The sequence below is a fragment of the Ciconia boyciana genome, chromosome 5 (genome assembly GCF_034638445.1).
Source record: "Ciconia boyciana chromosome 5, ASM3463844v1, whole genome shotgun sequence".
Classification (NCBI taxonomy): Eukaryota; Metazoa; Chordata; class Aves; order Ciconiiformes; family Ciconiidae; genus Ciconia; species Ciconia boyciana.
The window spans coordinates 17189665-17212988 of NC_132938.1; the positions used below are offsets into that span (position 1 = coordinate 17189665).

The following is a 23324-nucleotide window of genomic DNA, read 5'->3' on the forward strand; positions in this document are numbered from 1 at the left end:
GAACGAGGCCAGGAGAGACACTTTGGAGCACCCCGCAGAGCTGGTGCTGCGCCGAGGAGGCCAGTGTGGGCAGGCAGGCAGTGACCTCTCCAGCCGTCACCACCTGAGATGCGTGTCTGCACCCTGCTTGAGCCAAAGAGGAGGTGAGATGGCTCTGCCAGCAGAGCTGCGAGGGCAGCAACCTCCAGCGGTGTGGCTTGTAATCTTCATCTGGCACAGCTCTCTACAAAATGAACATCTGTCCACAGCCTGAAGATATGTTTCAAAGCTGATTTAATTAGACCAGTGCAAGCACCCATCTGGACACTTTTAGCACTTTGGCTCCTGTTCACCTAGCAAACAACGGTGCTGGATAAAAATTGTTTTCACCTGGCCCAGTTGCAAAGCAGCCAGAAGGAAAGGAGGATGTATCAGCCACACTAGCATCTTAAACTTTTGACAAATAAGTCTGGTGAATCCTGATGAGGTGTTTTATGAAGTTGCCACCTGCTCAGATCTCCTGCGCAAGGTGGCCACAGCCGCAGAAAGGGCAGTGGGAGGAACATGTGCCTGTGGCTGTGAAAGCCCAGTGTCTCAGCTGAAAGAGCCGATTTCAGTGGGTCCAATGAGTGTAGGAATGGTTTATACTGCACTATGCTCTGGTCCGCCATTTACTACCTGGGAACCCTTCCCTCTCTTACCCACCTGGCTCTTATGTTCCCCTACACAATGGTACTGGATAGCAACGCATGCAAATGCTCCCCGTATGATTTAATGCAGTATCGGATGGGTTAAACAGCCTGTGGAAGTGGCTGATCTACAAAGAAAGGGAGCCCCAGCAGAAGAGCAGTAACAAACTGCAGAGGGATAGTTACATTTTAAATTGGTACATACATTTCTGCAGCAAGAGTCTGACTATATCCTTAGTTTATATGGCTCTTTATTCCAGCTTAGGCCAAATAAAAATAAATTGGTTGATTCTAGATCAATTAAGGCATCCACTGAGGATCTGGCATTTATTTAACTAAATTATTTGAAGATAAACCAATGCAAATTTGTGCATAAATGTTAGAAAAACATATCATACAGATTAAAAGAAAAAAAATCATCTATGACAACTGAAAGCACCATCATTTTTTCAGCACCATTTGGAGGCTGCAGATAACACAGGTCTCGACTAGATTTCTTCTAAACTCTTAATAAAAACTTATAATTTAAATTACTTTTCATCTACCTCATGCTTACTATCCATTGTTAAAATCCTTTTTAAGAAAAACAATTGGTATTTTAACTAGTTACAGATAGTGGAGATAAAATTGCTCTTTACAAATCTGTGTTTAAAATAGGATTTTCAGGGACAGTACTATTTATGTTTGCTAATGTTATCCAGGCTGTCTATGTGTAAACAGGAGTCAAAGGTTTACAAGTTTTAGCCTGCGGTAAATCAGAAGGCTGGGGGAAGACCGTGAGCGTTAAAACCCCCTGATATGCTGGAGTTGCTTTATCCTACACAGACAGGCCACAGCAATGGGCAAGCAATGAGCACAAGGGAGCAGATGCCCTTGACACAATTTCTGTTCTCTTTATGGAGAGTTATTATTGGTAACTTGTCAAACGGTCAAGTTGGACTTCATGTTCCCCTGGCCTGTTCCTGGTATTCGGACTAGACCAGGATGGTAAATAGGGATGTACATAGGCAGACAGGGAGATCTCAGGGTCCCTGAGCTGTACAAGTTCATGGGCAAGAGGGACGCTGAACAAAGTCTCCATCTGGCCTCTCCTCACTGTGGGTTTTAGCTGCTCCCCTTTGCTTCGCACAACCTCTTGCTTTATTCTCTGGCTACATTCATTTTTCCCTCAGCGATACCAAAATGAAGCTGTGCAAAACCCAGAAGCTACCAACCATCAGTCATTTTGAAACGGCAGCAGCATTGTTTCCATGCGCTCGCTACAGGCAGCAGGTCTCAGCTGCCCGTCCGCCTCCAGGTCTTTGTGCTTTCGGGCACAGAAGGAGTTGCAGACGGCCTGGCTCCCCCCGGGCCTCACTGTGGCACCCGCCAACAGGGCAGAAACAGGAAAGGTTTAAAAAATTGTAGAGAAAAGCAACCCCACAGCTTGCAGATGAAACTCCAAAACAGAACAACCTCTTCGCTTAACGGGATCCTAGTTTTTGGACCCACTACTCCAAACCCTCTACTTTTGCTCATAGGCGGTGAGTCATGATTGCCCTTTCTCCACAGTCGACGGCCTCTGGAGAGGAGGCTGTTTTGGCTGTGATTACTTCTGCACAAGTGGTACCACCTGCACAGCACCTCTATTTCCAGGGTTCGAAAGAGAGGACTAGTCTTCAAAAGTCCGCAAAGAAGGGGAGGGCAGCAGCAGTGCATGGGGGCTCGGGGCTATACCCTACCCCCCGCGACCTTCCAACAGGTCCCTCTTCTGTAACTACTGGCATACTGCATCCCTGTCGTGGTTTGAAGATAGACCTCAAACAGGGAGAAGTGACTATGCTATCTGGGCTCACCGCAGCTTGAACATTCGCTACAACAAACAGTTTACTTCGGCCAGACTTCTGGCAGGAAAAACAAGTTCCACATCTGAGATTCCCATTTAAGGACTTTTCCCAGCCATCTTTCAACTCGGCCAGCTGTAGCATCGCACAGCAGGGACAAGCCTTCGCTCTGCCACCACGCTGCTCTCCAGACAGGCCCCCCTTTCTCTCTGTCCCGTGTGGTCACGGTGGCAATCTGGAGGGACATACAGAGGCACATCAGGATGGCCTTGGCAGACCCTGGGCTTCGCATGCTGCTGCATCTCTCCTTCCCCCTCACCTCCAGCCTCAGTGTCTGGCAATTAAAGAGAAAAGCCAGAGGAATCCACATCCCAGTAGACAGGGAACAAAGGGGAAAAGGGTCTTTTCCCCATATGCCTGTGGGGAGCAGGGCGGATTTTGACCTTTGGGCTCCTGATGCTGGGAGGAGAGCTCAACAGTGTCAGGAGCCCAGCAAGGAAAGCGGAGCTCTGTGCTGGCAGGCACAGGAGAAGGAGAGCCATCCCGGCAGGGAATGGAAAATGTCATCACCCCGTAACTTAGCCAGCGTTGTGGCTGTGAGGACACGTGGTCATCAGTGACACTGCTGTGTTCAGCTGGCTACTCCTGGAGAGCAAAGCAAGAGTCTGTATAATCTGACATTCTGTGGCTAAAACAGATAAATAAACAAACTTGATTTTGAATAATAATAAGACACATCTGTATTAAGAAGCCATGATTGTTTTGTTAAAAGTTTGTCAACGAAAGCAGTATTTTACAGAGTATCTGGAAGACTGTCCTTTCAGCTGTCTGTAGTAAACACATGAGAGTTTATGCAGCTTTGATGAATTCAAAGGGGTTTTTTCTTTCTATAAGAGCCACCAATGTCTCCTGGAAAACATTATATTTACTTTTTACTACTTTTCTTGGCTACTTTTAAGTCTAGCTTTTAACTCTAGCTTTTACTACTTTTAAGTCTAGCAGAATGACGATCACTACAGTGGGGAGATTCTGTCCCATGTTGTACGTCTTTGGCAGAGACCAGATAACACAATCTATCTCAGGCAGCTGCATTTTTACAGCTGTACTTCTCCATTTTTGTTAGAGATGATGGATTTACGCTGATCTGAGGACATAACCTGAAAGCAGTGAAGCTGCTAGACCTACTGATCTTGTATGTCTTTCAGAATCTTGCTTACTAATGTTAATACATTAGAGGAAAAGAGCAGATGGCTCTTACAATTTAGCAGACGATGTAATGACCAGAATTTGTAATTGTAAATTAAAAATGTTCAACATGGAAATATTTGTTGCAATCATAAGGAGTCCAAAGTTTCAAATTTTCTGAGAAAGAACGAACTAAGGAGTAGATTGATCACTGTCTCTTATAATGCTAGAAATAGAGGAATCAAATGAAATTATCAGTTAAAAAGATTTAAGGGAGACAAAAAGGTTTAAGGGAGACAAATATGCTCTGTGCATAATTAATCCAATAAATGTACCTACGAGGAAAGTTGTGGAAAGCCAGAGTTTAAACTCTTTCCAAGTTCATGCATAAGGAGTCCAGCAAGGCTGACAGAAAGCAAAGACTCAGAAAATATCTCCAGTTCAGAAGACCTCAGCTGCAGAGCACTGGAAGCAGGAAGATAACCTCCTGGCAAGCATCCCACATCCTCCGGAAGAGCGCAAGGGCCTGCTCCAGGACACTGCCAGAGAGCAAGGATACAGGGCTAGATGGGCTTTTGATCATATTTACCAGAGTCATTCACATGTAATACTAATCCCAAAACATAATGAAATGACTGTTATGGATGACTTCATAATTGCCCCAAGAGAACAAACTGGGACACCAATTAATTTTATGGAGAAGGAACAGCAGTGGCTTATGGACTTCTGCAGAGACCTAGTTTCATGCATTAAAAAAATAAGCAGAATAGATAAAAACTATAAGAGAGAAGCTGTGCCAATAAAATTGTCTCCAAATGAAGTGTTTCGATATTCTCTCCCATGAGTTGATAAATTTATAAAACTTATTTTTTTGCCTTTACAGTGTGTGTACATATATATATATATATGCACATACATACGTTTAAACTTTCCCAAAGACAAAGGAAAAACAGAAGCCTCATAAGAAATCACAGCATCTCACAGAAAGAAAAGGACAATTCTAAGCAGGATAGATGTGATGTTTGAGCACAGGAGAATTTTCAATTGCAATTATCCTGTTCAAGATATAATGTGTATTTTAAGCAATAAGCAAAATCACAAATACCAAAATAGAACTTTCTGCAATGCCCAGTGAAGATACCTATCACAAAGATAAAAACAACAAAACAGCTTATTACATTGCCAGCTTACTATTTATCAGCTAGAAACAAATCTAAGTAAGTACATCGTTAATTCAGGCCATCAGAGAATAGATCTGTATTAAAGAAAATTAACTCCATTGGTCAAAGTAAAATAGAAAAAAACCTTTAATAATATCTTTGACATAAAATGCATCCACCATGCTCCAGGGCCTTGAAGAAAAGCTAAGTGAAAACAGGACCCCTTAGGCTGGTAAAGGTACAGATGTATATGTGTATGCATGCACACACGTGTCTGCGATAAAATTATGCCCTGGCTAAGGGAAAAGCAGCTGCCTGCACTGATCTGAGAGACTTTAAATTATAAGAAATTTTTTCAGTTTTATATCTTGATTCCATGCTATAAAACTTAAATAGTTTTATCACTGAAAGGAAAGGTCATTTTAACTACAGCAAGAGAAAGCTTCTCCATGTTTTATGTATTTTCAACTTTATTTGCAAGTCAATACATTCTGAATCTCCGTAGGTTTCCATTAAAGTGGAAATTGCAAAACCCTTTACCCTGATGGAAACTTGAAGTTAATATGCTCTAAGCCTTGCATGACTCCTCTTTTTTTATATATTTTATTTGTATTAACAAATAGGTAAGGAAATTTCTGGGGGACAGATCATTAGAAGTGATTCTGGCATACTGTTTGTCTTAGGCTAGCCAGAATTTCTTAAGATATGAATTTAAATGAAGGCTACTGTTTAAAATGCAAAATGGCTCATGGCAGACAGCTGCCATGGAGTTACAACTGTAAAATAACACTGAGCTTATTGTCATCATTCTAAATTATATATAGTAGACGCTTGAATTAGAAGCCTGAGCAAAACTCTAGATACCACAATAAGGCAAAGTCATATTCACTGATTATGGAATTGCAAGAGGGTTATCTATAATCCCTTTTATTTTTAAGAAATATGCATACTCTGGCATAACCTACCACATACCACCACCGTGGGCTGTGTTTGCACTGCAGGTGCACCCCAAGACTGAGTCATCTGTGGTTATGACTCTGTGCTACCTGTGTGTCCCGTTTACTGCTTCCCCAAAGGACCCCCTCCGGTGCTGTCTCTGGGCAATCCAGCCGGTACCCCCAGGGCACAGCACACCACACAGCTTAGCATCCACCCAAATGTACATTTACTGGCTATGGGAACTAACCTCAGCATGCTGCATTTGGGCAAGATGTCTCTATCTATGCTATTTGCTACACAGTGCCATCTTAATCAATGTGGGGAAGACCAGCTGGGTTGGGAACCTCCTAGGGTGACTCTAACACCCTGTGATTCAAGGTTAGGTGGAACTTGTTGGCAGGCTGAGATCAGGGCAAATTCGAGTGAAAATGAAATTAAATTGCTTGCTAAACACTTTGTGACCTTCAGACCATCCAGGAATGCCCACTTATGTCCCGTGGAGACCCTGCTGAGATCACCCTGAAGCATCAGGCACATGCAGAACAAAGTCAAGGTAAAGCCCACTCCTGACCAGCCAAAGGTCAGACTTTCCTACTGAAGAGTGGCAAGTTGACTGACAGCTGCAGCTTCTTCGTGCTATTTCCTGCAGGAACCCAAAGAAAGAAACACTTCCCAGATAGGACAGATTTCAAAAACAGTCAAATTATTGTTGCAAGAGCTTAAGTGAGAAAACACCTTCAAGGCCAGATATAAATTCAAGGCACATGGTTTCAATAGAGCTATGCCCAACTACATGAGGCCCAAATTTTGTTCTTCATGATAAGCAGGAGTACGGCTGATGCTCTGTTACAAAGTCAGAAATGACCAGTTATCAGATGCTAGACCTCATCAGCACTGTACTGAAAAAACTGCAGGAATTATGCTGACTTCATCCATTTTCATCTCCCATGAGAGAACTGATTTGAAATATGAAACGGGAGTTCACAATTACTTAAGAAAAGCAGAATCTGAAAAGTATTTTTGAAATAATCTGCTTTTACATCAACAGAGCAATATTATCCCTGATATTATTGATGTTGTTTTAATGATGAAGAAATAGAAGCACGTAAGATTAAATAATTGCCATGGAATAAACATTTCTGATCGAGCAACAGAAGTCAGATCTCCTGAAAAAAAACTCTGTGCTCTGTTTTCTTTCTTCCTCTCTGTGAATCTGATCAAACACCACTAATAAGAGAGAGGTTTGCATTTGACTTCAGTATGTACAGAATCAGGCTGACAAATTATTATGTGTGTCAAATTGAAGTTATCATTTCACAGGAAAAACTGTCATTCTTCTAAGTGAATTTGTGTCAGACAGATTTGTGTCAGACAAATTTGTGTCAAACAAAAGAAGACAAAGCTCTTCTCTTCTCTTCTCTTCTCTTCTCTTCTCTTCTCTTCTCTTCTCTTCTCTTCTCTTCTCTTCTCTTCTCTTCTCTTTCTCTTCTCTTCTCTTCTCTTCTCTTCTCTTCTCTTCTCTTCTCTTCTCTTCTCTTCTCTCCTCTCCTCTCCTCTCCTCTCCTCTCCTCTCCTCTCCTCTCCCCTCCTCTCCTCTCCTAATATCTTATGCTTGTTAAACTCTTTTTAAAGACTTGTTAGGATATATTACAATTCGGATATATAGCAGGCTGTAGTAGTTAGCAAAACAGATTGATAGACTCTCCAGAGCTCTATACAACAGCATGAGTTTTTCACTTTCAAGGTCTGTACAAATTAGAAAACAAATAAATGAGATAATATTTTTTTCTTCATAAGCTTTTTTCTTGGAGATTTAAAGCTGTCTGCTTGAAATGTCCAAGTCAGAAATGCAGAGGAAAAAAATTAGTGTCAGTGTTACTTCAATAAGAAAAATCTCTTATAATAAATTTTAGATTTTCCAATGTGTTGTGTAAGAATAGTCCAAACATTTCTTCAAATAAGCCAGCTTGACACTTACATCTTTACAATACATAGCAGTCTATGTATTAAAAAAACCGCAACAACTCAGACTGAGACCCTGCAAATCCAAACAGTCCACCAGAGAAATGGTTCTCATCAGGAGGCTGATGAAAGCAAGAGCAGATCCTGAAGGACATGAGTTGGCTATTTGGCTTAGCAAATGCTGCAATGGGGAAAGGGGTAAGGAGCCATATGGAATTAAGCAGACCTTTGAGTGTCTTGTGCTGAAAATTGTTATTTCCATATGCATAGAGTGGACTCGTGCTGCCAGACTGGGATCACAATGCTTTTTTCCTCTTTGAATAAGTACAAACTGTCAGAGCGATGAGGGCACTGACATCCCTGACTGTCCCTGCCAGTCTCTCCTGGGGCGTCGCACCACCCTGCCCTCGGTCCAGGACCCCATTTCAGCCCAGCTGACCCCACCCACAGGCTGACATTCTGGTCTGGCCTCAGATGCTGAGGGTGCCCCAGCTGCCTCCAGACTGCCCTGGTCCCTGCTGGGGTGATGGGACAGGCTCTGGCTGGCGAGACCCTGCCCTGCCACCCGGCGGGGAGCTCCATCACTCCCAGCCCCAGGGAGCAGCCAGCCCTTGCTCGACACAAACACCTCCACAGGATGCGAAGTTGTAGAACATCAGGCCCATCAACTAGAAATGCAGGTCCTGTGTGAGTGCTTGCTGGGTACCAATGGGGTTACCAGAAGGTGGGCTTGGGTGGAGCTGGTGTTCCTGTGAAGCCTGATGGGAGGCAGGATGCATTGTCCCTTCTGCTCTTCCATGGAATCACAAGTCTTTGTTTCAGTAAGAAAATACCATACTATATAGAATTTAAATGGAATTTTATTTTACAGCTCCAAACTGCTTAGAGTTGTCTTTCTAATGTACATGTCCTTCAGTCTTGCAAAGAGGTCAACCTCACTGAAAATCAAGTTGTTATTTAAAGGTTTGTTTTAATCAGGAAGAAGCATACTTTAAAAACGTGCTATTACCCAAAAGCAGACATTACATAGATTTCATTCTATTTTTATATCTTCCTGGCTCTGATCTCCTGAATCTGACATTAACCATAACAATCACACATGTGACTAAACCAGGCCAAATTCTCCTTTTTCTATTCCAGTATAAATATAGAAGTAATATTGTTGAAGTAATAGCTTTGAGGTAGACTCACTCCACAAGAACAGGATTTTTCTCAGAACAGCCACAGTCAGGAAAGTATGCTGATTTTGAGGCCAGATTTTTATCTCCTGTACTGACAAGTTAGAGCACAGCGTGGAGGAGACCACCGGGGTTGACGTGAGAGCCTGGCAGTCCCAGAGACTGGGGACATATCTTAACGTGGGTGGCATTTTGAAAATCACATGAGGCTTCAAAACTCTCATGTCATTTTCAAAATGCCTTAGCCTTTCAGAAGTTCAAGCTCCACTGATTTACCGTAAGGCTTAAGCTTTTAAATGCACTTATCGTTTGTGCTGATGAGACACAGCCTCCTAAGACTCACACTTCTGTGAGATTCAGCTTCACAGCCACAACCTCTCCCTTAAGTTTGACTCTTCGGTTTCATGTTGAGGCTCTCTCTTTGGTGCTCCTGAACATGCCAACGGTGCACCAAGGGTCAGAATATGGAGACCTTGCAGCTAACTCTGGGCAGTGGATAGTGCAGTGCCCTGTGGAAACAGTCCTGCAAGAAAGCTAGCGGTATTTGCATGGCGATGGGTTGCTTGGGCACTGAGCCATGCCAGGTACACACAGCCTGGGTCTCACGTTGCTGTCCTGGGTATTTGTGTTGTAGAGCACTGCTCCTGCAGATGTGCCTGAAGAGACCCTCTTTAGAAACTCTAAGCTAAGGCAGCCTCTCATGCTCCAGTTGGTATGTCACAGGTTTTATGGTTCATTCATTTGGACTTAGGTACCCAATTCCCCCCAGGATGCATTTTCTATGTGTGGAAGTCATATGTAAAAGTTGGAACTTACAGGAATTTTTGTAAATTCAGCCCAAAGGTCTTAGCACCACCAAGTTATTCCTTACCCAGGAATATTTAATTCCAGAATGCTGATTTTCTAAGTCTGTTTTCAAATGCACAATTGTGCAGTTATCTTCTGAAGGTTCTCAAGCAGGAACCTGGGAGCTGTAGTGAGTTTTTTTCAGGACTGGTATTACCTGAGCTCTGTTGTGCAGTTCTGCCATTCCTGGGAGCACAGGTTGGCTAGCATGGAGCACTTCAGAAATTCCTGCTTTTATGCTGCAACATATAAACTCTCAGTAACAAAATTCAGAGTGGTTTAAGATAATTAAATTCATACTGTAGGGGTTTTGCAATGCCTTCCTTCTTTTAAGTGTCATATAAATAAAAACTAATTAGTCCTCCACAGTCTTGTCAGACATGCATACTTATCCAAATTTTGAAGTTAGAAAACGTAGACTTCATCCTACGTTTGCCCTCCCCAGTATGTTAAGGACTGTTTACAATATCACCTGGATTGAAGGGACCAAAGTGTTTAGCAAGCTGTTTCTACCTGGGGATTTGCCTATGTAGGCAAAATTTCCACTTCCCCTCTTGGAAAAGCTAACGGCTTGCTGTGTTGCAACAGCAGTGCAGAGAGACCCTTTGTATATTTAAAAATATTGCTACCTTAACTATGACTGTTTGCAGTGTGAAAAAATTTACTCGTGTCAAGCCCCGGACAGATGTCCTTCTCCATGCACAGCAGAACAGAGACAAGAGGTTGCCACTCAGCTGAACATGGCTGCTCCCTGCCCCAGGTCACAGCCTCCACTGCTCCTCTGCCAGAGAAGTTCATGGTAGCCTTCCCCAACTTGCTTCAGGGGAAATCAACCAGTTTAGTCCTGCCCAAGCATTTAAATTGCTCCTTTGGCCTTTGCCTAGTTTGATGTAGAATGTAGTCCCTGGCCGGATGCCTACTTTTCCACAGGGTTCTCAGAAAGGTATATTGCCTGGGTGATATCATTTGATGAACTTCCAGAAGAAAACAACGTACTGGGGGAGGAATGTCCCTTTCAGGGTCTGGAAGCTTTCTTCTCTGCATGATTATCTTTTTAAATGGTGAACACTTCTTTGGTACAATATGCTGTCACCAAGGGAGCAACTGGGTGAAGGAGAATCCATCTTCAGAGGTGTCCGTGATCTAATAAATGACATTTACCTTGAGGGGATGAGAATTAAGCCATGGCCAGGGACTAGAACATATTCAGCCAGAAATCCAGTGCAAAGTTGTTCTTGCTGTGTGTGTCCTGAGCTCTCTTTGCTGGCTGGTCCCCATCATTCACCCCTGTGCAAAGTGATTGCTCTCATGATGGGAGCTCTTTACGGACTTTTGCTCACAAAGCCCAGGTGTGAACACAAGTGAGCACAAGGCACAAGGCAGTGGAAGTCTGTCCCTTATTACCTACGGCAATAATCTATGACTTTTGTCCTTGTTTGTCCTCATGTGCTTTGCAGTCTGACATTTTCTTTTTGCGCCCTCTGTTTTTCCTCTTTCCATGCCATCTGAAATGGTTTTCCCAGTCTGTTCTCCATTTCTCTTCTATCAATGCAAGGTTGGTAAAGCAGAATGATCTAAGATAGGAGATGGAAATTCTGGCAAGGGCTGGGGAGGAACCAAGAAGAGGAAGCCTGCCTGAACTGAAAGGCACTCCACGGGAGATGGGCACACTGCTGTAGGCATCTATCCACATCTTTAGATGCCTACATACTTCCACATGCCTGACTCCAGTTCAGATTCGTAACTAACCCTGCAAATTGCAGATCATCCCTGAAGACAGCTTGTGATTTATGGCTCCTGTGTCTTTTTTTTTATTATTATTTTAAGAAAATAGAGAAAAACCTTTTAAAGAAGCCTGTACCCGAGGTGTTGGGACACTTGTATCCCGAGTCTTCCAGTATTAAATCCTGGCCATTTTTCACTACATTGCAAACAAACCTATTATTGTCTCCATGTTAATTGCCAACTGCAAGCAACTGGCCTAGCTTCTGGGCTCTCTGTCAAGACAAATTCTGTCAGGTTTCATTTATTTGTGTGTTCTGGTACAGCTGGCAGTGAAACTGCTTCGCCTGCCAGCCCTCATGTTAAAATTCCCCCCAGCTGAGTCAGAGTATCTCACTGATACATGCCTTGACCAGCTTCTAGGGCATTCCTAAATAATGGGAATGGCTGGAACCAGAAAGAAAGACTATGTTTCAAGTCAGACACTGAGAAATAAAATGACTCCTACTCCTTTGATATTTTGAAAATCAAACACATTGAACTTCTGGTCTTGATTATAAGCACTCTATTTTTCATGAAGGCTTGAGACGTGGTTGAAGAATCTGACTGCATTCAATGTAGTTATGAAGGAGACTGTTCAAACATGACTGAGTACAAACTTAAGCAAGTGAGACTGTTAAATGTCAGCATTGCTAATAAGGCCTTTAAGGATTGTTTTCTCAGAAATATTTAGCTAATGTTCCTTCCCACTGGCTGACTGATCCCTTTGGGCACCATCAGCTGTTCTGGGACTGGGAATCAAAATTTCAGACTGCTCAAAAAGTGTCAGGTCACTCTGCCCTTCTTACACAAGGGAAGTAAAGACAATGTAAAGCCATGTGAAGATTGCTGGATTGTGTAGCTAACCCAAGGAGTGCGGTGGTGGCCAGCTGTGGTCTTGATTCCTTAGAGTAAGGCATAGTCTTACGGGTGGAGCTTTGGAAGTCCAGCATAGTCCCCATAACACAAAACAAGCTGGGAGATGCATAAACCTTTGCCCAACTGAAGGTGAATGATCGATATAAAATACCTGGGAAAAAATCCATAATTAAGACTTGTACTTTAAATAGCATAAAAATCATACAGTGCAAAGAAACTGCAGAGCATGGCATGCTAAACTGCAAGCCACTGTTTCTGAGGCTTTGTAGAAAGGTCGGTGGTGGTGGTGAACTGAATGGCAGGTTTGGACCCTTCAGGCATGTGGACACAACTGATTTTTGTGGATCCTGTTTTGAGAGGGAAAAGACAGGCATAGCTAGTGAGATTTCATGTTAATTGTTGATGGTGCCTCTCTCTGCTTCTCATCCTGACTTCTTATCTCCTTCTCCACCTTGTTTCTCTTACCACAGCTCTCCTGGATGGGAGAGCTGGGGAAGGTCTGTACATGCCACAGTGGGGATGCAAGGTAGCGATGTGAGGTAGTATAGGCCTTTGCTATTGGAGAGCCAGAGGATGTATAGACTATCTGGTTCTGCACCACTAAGCCATTACCAGTGCTGCAGACAGAAAAGGCCCAGGAGCATCGCTACTTCTCATCTACATCTTTTTGCACAAGGAAGTTAAAACACATCTTCTTCTCCTCCTCAAATAGTTGTGCATATGTAGTGGAAGTGAATTCAAAGCTAGCAAGGCAAGACAAAAGTAAGAACACAGCCAGGATAACTTGTGACTATAACTACTGGCTTGTGACCCAGCTTTTATTTATAACAGATTCATGGGAAATCTTCTAGGATTGTTTCAAAACAATGCCAATTAGTAAATTTTAGAATTAAGACCTGCATAGCTGGACAAGGAAGGAAGATTAAATCATATACCAGGAAGTCTCAAAACTGGGAATCTGCTACAATCCCTTAATTCCTAAGCTTAAAAATATGTTAACGACATAGTCTGATTATATTAGTAATGAAGTGAGATTTCCTAAAGCCTTGATGTTAAAGACCCTCTGCCCAGCACCTAGCTTTGACGGGAATGTAACATACAGAGCATCTTCTCAAGGCAGATCATTGAATCATAAAATCATGAACAGTTTGGGTTAGAAGGGACCTTTAAAGGTCATCTAGTCCAACCCCCCCTGCCATGAGCAGGGACACCTTCAACTAGATCAGGTTGCTCAGAGTCCCATCCAGCCTGACCTGGAATGTTTCCAGGGATGGGTCATCTACCACCTCTCTGGGCAACCTGTTCCAGTGTTTTACCAACCTCATCATAAAAAGTGTCTTCCTTATATCTAGTCTGAATTTACCCTCTTTTAGTTTAAAACCATTACCCCTTGTCCTATCACTACAGGCCCTACTAAAAAGTCCATCCCCATCTTTCTTATAAGCCCCCTTTAAGTACTGGAAGGCTGCAACAAGGTCTTCCCGGAGCCTTTTCTTCTCCAGGCTGAACAACCCCAACTCTCTCAGCCTTTCCTCACAGGAGAGGTGTTTCACCCCTCTGATCATTTTTGTGGCCTTCCTCTGGACCTGCTCCAACAGGTCCATGTCTTTCCTGTGCTGAGGGCTCCAGAGCTGGACGCAGTACTCCAGGTGGGGTCTCACCAGAGCAGAGTAGAGGGGCAGAATCACCTTCCTCAACCTGCTGGCCATGCTTTTTCTGATGCTTCTTTTGATTCTTTAGACCTGTCACCTTAACAAACTGAAGCAAGGTATTAGGTCCAGAATAGCTTTTTAAATATTTTTCCAATATCGAATGAATCAGATGATCTTTTGAGTTTATGCACAAAGGCAGTGATTATGCTGCTTGTGCAATTTGAACAGTGACAGAATAAATGAATCTGCCACCCTCACTTAGAAAAGCTGTTGAGGAAATCACTGCACATTAGAACTGATCAGCATGTCCATCGTCTTCCAGCAAATGCCTTGGCGTGCACTCTTGCTCTACCTAGTGGATTTGGAACCTATTGAAATGCTATTTTCTAAACTTGGAATAACATTATTCTAATCCTGTGTTCGTATCATTCTCATTATTATTTTTGGTGATGGTTTTGCTGAAGATTATTGTTATTGTTGTGAACAGGAATACCATGTGCTTGTTCTGGCTTTCAATATTTGGAAAAAAGAATGAACTCCTCAAATGTGGTTTTTCCCTGAAGAAAAATTATTTGGCATATATAAATGACATTGTTTCCTATCCCAGTTTATGGACAAAAGTTTGTAACTTTGAAAAGGATAACCAGAAGCCAGGACCAAAGTGTAATTTATGACTCACTTTCTGCCTACCAGTTAACTCTCTGTGATCAAGTATTTCACTGCAACATAGGTGACTCCTGAGAAAGTGATTTGGGAGGTCTATTCCACCCTCTAACTTCATAAACCCATGTGAACTGAAATCTCTGATTCTGGCCTCTTAATTCAGCCTGAAATTTCAAAAGCATGGCCATATGTTATCATTCACTTTTAACATTACAATTTACTTTTTGGAGCACTCACCACGAAACAGGGGGCATGGGTTCAACACTGTACATCCTTGGTCTGAGGAGATTCACATTTTCCAGGAGACTGCTGCAGTAACAGATAGGCACCCCTCCTTTTAAAACTGGACCATTACGCAGGAAGTTACGCAAGAGCCTGAAGTCAAAGGGCAAGAGAAGTCCTGATTGTGTGGCCTAATGCATGGTTTCCCAAATGTCATTTGTTGGGTACCACTGTTGGAAGCAGCCTCCTGTATTCCCCCCAAGCCTAAACTCAGGACTGTAAACATCATCACCTGAACATTATCACCATTTCCTCCCAATCCCAGCTCTGTTCCCCTTCCTGCAGTCCCACCATTCTGCTTCACAGCCCCATCACTCCTTAAGACCCCCAACCCATAGCTGAAAGCTCCACGTATTTCCCTCTATGCCTTTTCCTTCCCAAACTGGTTCTCCAACCACAATGCCCCAGCCATCTAAGGCACATCCCTATCTCAACAACCCTGTTCCCCTCACCTTCCCCAAATGACTGTTTTCCCATGGCCTTAGCAGAAACATATGTCCCAGACTAATTAATTTCCTGTAGGCACATGAGAAGAACAGCAGGGGAGGTCTGGGAGCTGGAGACAGCTTCATGCATCAATAAGTTACTGGCCAGCCAGTGACAGGAGCAGCTGTGTGAAGGCTCTTCCTCTGATTTGTAAAAGATGCTGGACATAGGCAAAACCAGCAGTTGTTGAGATTGTTTTTGCTTGGCTTATGTGCAACACAGTGTGGGAACATCTAGCCTACTGATTCAGACCTTCATCAGTTTTTGTTCCAGTCCTTGATTCTTAGGTCGTGCCTGCTTCTTATCCATCAGCTTTGTGTAAAATGCATATGCAGTCTTAGGCATGAACTCCCTACAAGCTGCCCCCTCCTGGCTAAGCGCTTAAAGTTGTTCTTCTCTGCAGAGAGCTTTGTTGTCTCCGATTCAAGTCCTATGCAAATCCATGAGCTTTATTTGGGTACCCACAGTAGTACATCAGAGCAAACGTCGCTGTGCAGTTTGTGCTTCTAACTAACTACTGCCTTGAAGTTCTCATTTGCTGCTCTGCTCTAATGTTAAGCATTCATATGTTAATCCACTCTTGGAGGCTGTTGTGCCTCACTGTACTGTAAGGTTTTATCAAATGACAGCAAAATTAATAGTTTCGTTTCTCCCAATTTGATACAAAATGCTTAATATGAAAAGCAGAATATACATCACTGAAGAGAATTTTGGAGCATTGCTTATTTCTCTCCAACTACAATATTTTCATGCTTTTCTCTGCATTGCCATTGATACCAAGACACTTTCTAATTTTCTATTCTGTAAAACAGAAAAGATTCTTCATAAAGACTGTGTATGTGTAGGTATGTGTATGTGTATGTGTACGTGTATGTGTATATGCTGGTCTTTTTCCCTGCTGAATAGATCTGGCGATGCCACATACCAGTTGAACTATCATGAACTGCAAATAAATATAATGGTTTGAGTTTTTAAATCTATCAGTCAATGCCAACCAGTATCACAGAGAAGGGAATGGGAACAACGATTTCTAGATTAATTCACTCTGCAACTTCTTTGAGTTTGAAAATGAATCTGAGTTTCACTGTAAAAAAAGGTAAATGGTATTTCACACAGATATTCTTCTGAGTCCCCCACTCCATTTCTTCTTTTTCTCCCCACAGAAACCAGTGGACTCTGATTTCCTTGAATGCTGTAAATTAGCTCTGAAGGAATGGACAACTCCAACAAAAAAACGCACACAAGTCTTCTGAGAAGCCAGCAAGTGAACTAGAAAAAACAGCTTGACTTGCAAAATCTCACCTGACCCATGACTGACTCTGCTAACGCAACACTAATTTAAGACACCTTCATACATCAGGTACTGCAACTCCTCAGCATGTTACTGCTTGTACAGTGTTTTTTCTTTAGTCTCCTAGTATACAGTGGAACAGAGAAATCAAATTTACATTAAATTGTTTATGAAAACACCCCAATACTACATGTAAAGCTTTAAAGAATTTTCTTGCAAGATATTGCAACACAGTTCATTTCATATGACAGTCCAAGCCAGGCTTAAAAAAACCCAACCTGTGAGCAGCCCATCCACACTCCACCCGTTCCGCGTTCCCCGCAGGGCAGCTGCCTGATCCAACCTGACTGATTAGGGTGAAGGGGTTATTTGTGCTGTGGTCATCAGGGTTTCCAACCAGGCACTGAATCTGCAGCTCTCTTACTGGTATCCTTTCTGCAGGCGCAGCAAGTTTCTGCTGTGGTTATTCAGGTTGGAGATTCATTTGTAACCATAAGGGCAAATTTCAAAATGAAGTGACGGTGTAAGCTTTGTCCTCTCTAGAAGAGACTGCTCCAATAGGCACGTGCTCCTAGCACAGATATAAATCCCTTCAGCAAGAGGGCTTTTCTCTGTAAAGCTTATACAGGTCCCAAAGACAAAATAAACTATGCAAGCAAGGGACTTTGCATTGAAAAATCCAGATTCTTTTTTTAACGTGTCAAAATTTGGTCCAAAAAAGCTCGTATTCGCCAGTTATACTATGTCAGTCTACAGACTACCTGAAAGACATACAGTAACATATACAGTGGCCAGAAAAAGGTCCAACCTGACAGACTTTCCTCGACTCCTACATGGATTCTAGTAATGCAGAAATCCCAGGCTGATCTCTGCACATGCACCTGTGCATAATGCACCGCAGTGGCACACTTATTAGCATATTCAGAGCCATCTCCATGTGACTAGAGTGCCATAATATGCATAACTAGTCTTATTCATATGTATTTCTTCCAGATCCAAGGATGTTTGTGTTGCTTTACGTTACAAGTTTAGCCATCTACACAAGCGAACAACCTCTTCAAAGTCAGTTCAAAGGAGAAAATTACTACACCAGATACATCTGCAGCATCCCTGGTTTGCCAGGCCCTGCAGGTCCCCCCGGCGCCGGCGGATCCCCGGGGCCACATGGACGCATTGGTCTTCCAGGAAGAGATGGTAGAGATGGCAGGAAGGGAGAAAAAGGTGAAAAAGGGAGCGCAGGTATTGAATATTTGTGTCACCTAACACAGTAGTACAACAAATAAGACCTTTCATCGTCACTGTTATGCATACATATATATATATATATATATATATATATACACAATGAATGTGTGTATGTGCCTGTGTGGGTTTAAGTGTGATGCATGTATATATAGTGAGAGAAAGAAAATATGCAGATATATTTTAGATATGTCTGATATGCATATACTGAAATCTGTGTAAATAAATGTAAATTCATAGCCTTCCTGCGCATAGATGCTAAGAAAAAGTTTGGGAAAAGTGAAGCATGTGTGGTGTCAAATAGTCTCCTTTGTGCCATTAGCCAGGAATAAAAGATTAGCAGGTATTTAGGTACACACTAAAAATGCTCAAATGGTAGGAGATACTTAGTGCTCAAGTATCATTACATAGGTAGCCATGCTGCTGTCCTTCCCATCAGCAGTGCCCATAGTTCAGTCAGCAATGGAATTCTTCAATGTGTAATCAAGATGTATGAAGAAAAGTAGGACTATAGAAACAAAGGGCCCCTGGGCTGTGGAGCCTGGTCCTCTGTTCCAACCTGACATTGCTTTCACAAACTTGCTAGAAGATTTTGAAAGTATTTTTGGAGTATTTTGAAATTCTGATCGTGTTTTTCTTGTTTGTTCAGGCACACACAGTAGCCCACACAATCATTTACTGAGATGATATGTGCAACGATTAACTAACATAAAATGTTTTTGAAGGTTTAAGAGGAAAGACTGGGCCATTAGGACCAGCTGGAGAGAAAGGAGACCAAGGTCAGTCTGGTAAAAAAGGACCTGGAGGATTGACTGGTGCCAAAGGTGAAGTAGGTCCAGCTGGACCACCTGGACCTAAGGGAGATAAAGGAGACCGAGGAGAGCCAGGTGCACCAGGGGTCTGTAAGTGTGGAAAGATAGTGCTGAAGTCTGCCTTTTCTGTTGGCATCACCACCAGCTACCCAGAGGAAAGATTACCAATTGTATTCAATAAAGTCCTCTTCAATGAGGGGGAGCATTACAACCCTTCCACAGGGAAGTTTATCTGTGCCATCCCAGGGATTTATTATTTTTCTTATGATATCACCTTAGCAAACAAGCATCTTGCGATTGGGCTGGTTCACAATGGGAAGTACCGGATAAAGACATTTGATGCGAACACAGGCAACCACGATGTAGCTTCTGGATCCACAGTGATCTACCTTCAGCCAGAAGATGAAGTATGGCTTGAGATCTTCTACACTGACCAAAACGGTCTCTTTTCTGATCCAACATGGGCAGACAGTTTGTTTTCTGGATTTCTCTTATACGTTGATACAGATTACCTTGATGCTTTATCGGATGAAGATGAGCTCTGAAGCAGATGATGTCAAATGACATTCAAACTGGATACCCCAGCACAGGATGTTATCTAGCTGTGTGGGGGACACAAAGTTGAAAAAAATTATCTGGGAGTTTATTTTTGCTTTAATAGGAACCAAATCTGAGCTCATAAGGATCTTTCTAGAATCTAAGCTGGATTTTTTACCAAACAGCAGGGATATCAAAAGGAACTGTAATTAACAAAAGACTGCATCACTCCAGGACTGACTCCTCCTGAAAGTTATGTTTATAATACTATTTAAACAAATTTAAGATACTGTACATTGGATTTTATATAAAATATATTAAGTTGCAGTGTAGAATGGATATTTTGTATATGACATTAAAATAAAATTGAACAACTGACAGCAGTATCATCTGTGGTCATTTTAAGACAGGAAATACATTAAAACCAGAGAAAACATCATTGATTTTGAAAGAGGAGAGGAATGAAATAGGAATGCCTGCTTCAGGATGCAGCCGAACAGCTCACAAGGACAGTCCCATCTGATATTTACACCAACAAATTCATAACTAACTAACATCCTAATAAATACATGATGATTTGTACTAGCTGAGGACTGCCCAATGACAGCCATAAAAGAACAGAACAAAGATATTAAACATATAAAATAATTAAAAACTGGGAGATCTGAAAACTTGGAGATAGACAATCAGTATTCAACGTGGGTATTTTCAGTGTAATTCCAAGTGGCTTTGCTATTCTTTCAATGCTATTCAGTATCTTTATGAGAAATGTGGAAGAAAACATAAACTTTTTGCTGAAGAAAATTATGGATGCCAAAAAACGGATAGAACGGTCACCAGTAACAAGAATAAATTATATGGAACAAACTGAGTGACATCATTAAAGCAGTCTTACTTATATTCCAATATGGCCAAATGCAATGAAATAAATGTAGGTCACACACAAGATGAAAAACTGCATTCAGAAAATCAGTGAACTTGGAAAAGGTACACAGGACCCCATGGATAAACAGCTAAATACAAGTCATCAGAGTAGGCCGTTGCTACCTTCCTTTGGATGTACGATAAATGGAATTACAAGTAGGAGTAAGGAGTAGTTACTTACAAAGCTGCTACTTCTGTTAATGTTTCAAAAACTTACTGGAAAATTGAAATAAAAAATGGTTGTAATTCTACCCATGCGGATGACACGAGATGTAACAAGGTCAATTTATTTTTCTTGGCAGTGAGGTTAAGAGATGATTTGATCACAGTCTGCAAGTACCTGTCTGGAGATAAAATTTCTGATAGTAGCTGGCACTTCCTTCTACACAAGCAAGATTCACCTGTGAGAAACTGTATCAATTCCCACTGGAAATGAGGAACTCATTTTACCAGTGTCGGTAATCAGTCATTGTAAAAATACCTAGGAACATCATGAGTTCTCCAGCATTCAACATCTTTAAGTCAAGACTGGCAATCTTTCATTGGTGTTCTTACCTTCCAAGAATTTACAATCTTATTTTATTCATCCCAAATTTACAGGAACCTGCTGTTTTTATCAGGTATTCAGACAGTTTCAAATGCTAGTGGTTTGTCTTGCACAACTCCTGCTCCCACTTTATTTATGACCAAGGTGGAGGGAAATTTCTGGGTTTTTTCTGTGTACTTGACTTAATTAAGGAAATTACAACCAAATAAAATTACACAAAAAAACCTCTGAGATTGCAAAATGAGGAAATGTTAGCACTACAGCTATGTATGGAACATTAATCTATGCAGCCTGTATCTGTGCCCTCATTTCCCCATACATTAACACGCATGTCTCTGCGTACACGATTGCTGCTTTATGCAGTGCAGAGGTGCAAAGTCCTGTCCATAAATCAAACTGGCAATGCCTGTACAACCCTTATTTTATTTGACAGTGAGAGATGTGTGGTAGAAGACAAAAGTGGATTATTTTTCTAACTAGACATCTAATTTATTAGTGTTATACAAGGGCTGCTTCCTGTGAAAAATACGGAAGAGAACACTTACAGATTGTTTATCACTGTGCTGTACAATCATTTACACACCTGCAAATTAAGCACAATATGAGTGCAAAATGCAGCCCAATCATAATTTACAACAATGATTGATGCCCATGCTTCACAGCCATCAGTGCCTATACAAGGCACAAAGACTATCGGCATTGCTCAGTGCTGTCTGCACTGAAATTCCCCAGGCCAGAACAGACAACTGTACCAGGCCCATGACTTCCAGGAAGCATAATTCAATAGATGCAGGATTGGACCTAAAGTATGTATTATGCAGCAAAAGCAACTAATAGAAGTATTTAATTATATGTTTATTTTTAAAAAATATGGAAATAGGTTTATGACATTTGAATCAATAGAAAATTTATGTTAGGAGTAACAAGTCAATTTTTATTAGAATTAGGAAATCTCCTATAAAGCCAAACTTAAGAAAAGAGTATGACCGATTTTCTTCAGACTCTACAGGAACATATTTGATAGTTATAACAAATCTGGACATTTTCAGACAAAACTAATTTTTCACAATTGAATAGAGAAAAAATCGGGCTTTATCGTTAAATGTTCCTGGTTGCAATTCTAACTAAAAGCAAAGAGCTTCCATGTAATAATCTTGTAAAAATGAATGAAATATAAAGGAGATATTTTAACCACACCTATGTTGAAAATGACATCATGGGAATAAGTAAACCAAGAGTTATTGCTTGCCTTTCCTTAATAATTTTAGATGTATGTTTGTACAATCATAGAAAAGTAATTTTAGCTTCCCTAAGTTTTCCCATTTGGATTCTGTAGTTATTTGAACAGTTTATATTTTGGCATGAACTGTTAAAAGTAAGTAATTCTGGTGAATTATTCCTATAGGTTTTGGCAAGAAGAACCTTTTTATTACATGTATGGACAACATATGTATACAAGTAGCATGTGTCCCTGACCTCATTCAGGATCTCAAGACATTATCCTAAAGTAAATCATTGCTATTGCTATTCTTCTACTTGAAAATAGATCAACTTTGATGACATGATATTTCATTAGGGGTACTCCTCTGTCTAAATTTGAATTTATATGGAAAATATCTTGGGCTGAAGTCTTCCCACTATTTACACCAGTAGGTGGGGAGGTCTGGTTTGGTTTCAAGATGTTGTAGGATAACAAAGAGCAAAATCTCTTTGGGATTAAATTTGAAATTAATCAAAGATTTCTACACAATATATATGTCACTTCACACATGCCACAGTGCCATATAAAATTAGGCATCCAGACCAAGTTAGTTGTCTAGACTTTGCCTACAGTCAGCAGAGACAAATTAGTATCACCAGGAGAAACTCCCAGGAGGAAGCGTGCCTTTGCTGCGGCACCAACTCTTGGGCTTCCTGATCGAGGCTGCAAGAACTCATACAAACCTGACACCACCAGGAAACACTCAAACAATATTAAGAAGATTAGTGTTCCTGAGATTCATAAGTAAAAATATTGTATATTTACTTGGGATATATGTATGTAAATATACGTAAATAAAAATAAAGATATTTGAAACAAAATAGCTCCCCACAATCTTTTACTCTTTCAGACTTTCTTATACCTGGTAGAGTGACATGAAGGAAGAAGTCAGTCACATATTCCATTGCTGAACATTTTTAACCTAGATAACTAATTAAACATTAAACTCCATCTTCAAATTGATATGAGTATGTTACTTTGAATAAATACTTTAACTTTCTTCACTACTGGTATTCAAGTCCATATGGTTTAGGCTGTACAATTTTTTCAGGAGCAAGAGGTCCTAAAGAATTTCTTACAATGCCCAGACAATGTAGAGGAAATAGTTACTAATGGACAGCAGTACTGAGAACATTATCTACATTTTTCAAATCTTTTTAATCTACATAATGCCACTTATGTACTTTTGCGATAGGCAAAAATACATAAAACTGACAAGCAGCTTA

General features: G+C 41.4%; 1 protein-coding gene across 1 annotated transcript in view; it reads left to right on the forward strand.

The window, feature by feature from the left end:
• C1QTNF7 (C1q and TNF related 7) overlaps window positions 1–19594 on the forward strand; it is a 36672-nt gene extending 17078 nt beyond the window's left edge. Inside the window, exons 2-4 of the mRNA XM_072862323.1 lie at window positions 16648–16844; window positions 17769–18014; window positions 18743–19594. Of these exons, the coding sequence (XP_072718424.1) occupies window positions 17777–18014; window positions 18743–19374 (870 nt within the window). The 5' untranslated portion in view covers window positions 16648–16844; window positions 17769–17776 and the 3' untranslated portion in view covers window positions 19375–19594. The remainder of the gene's footprint in view (window positions 1–16647; window positions 16845–17768; window positions 18015–18742) is intronic.
• The last annotated feature ends 3730 nt before the right edge of the window (window positions 19595–23324 follow it).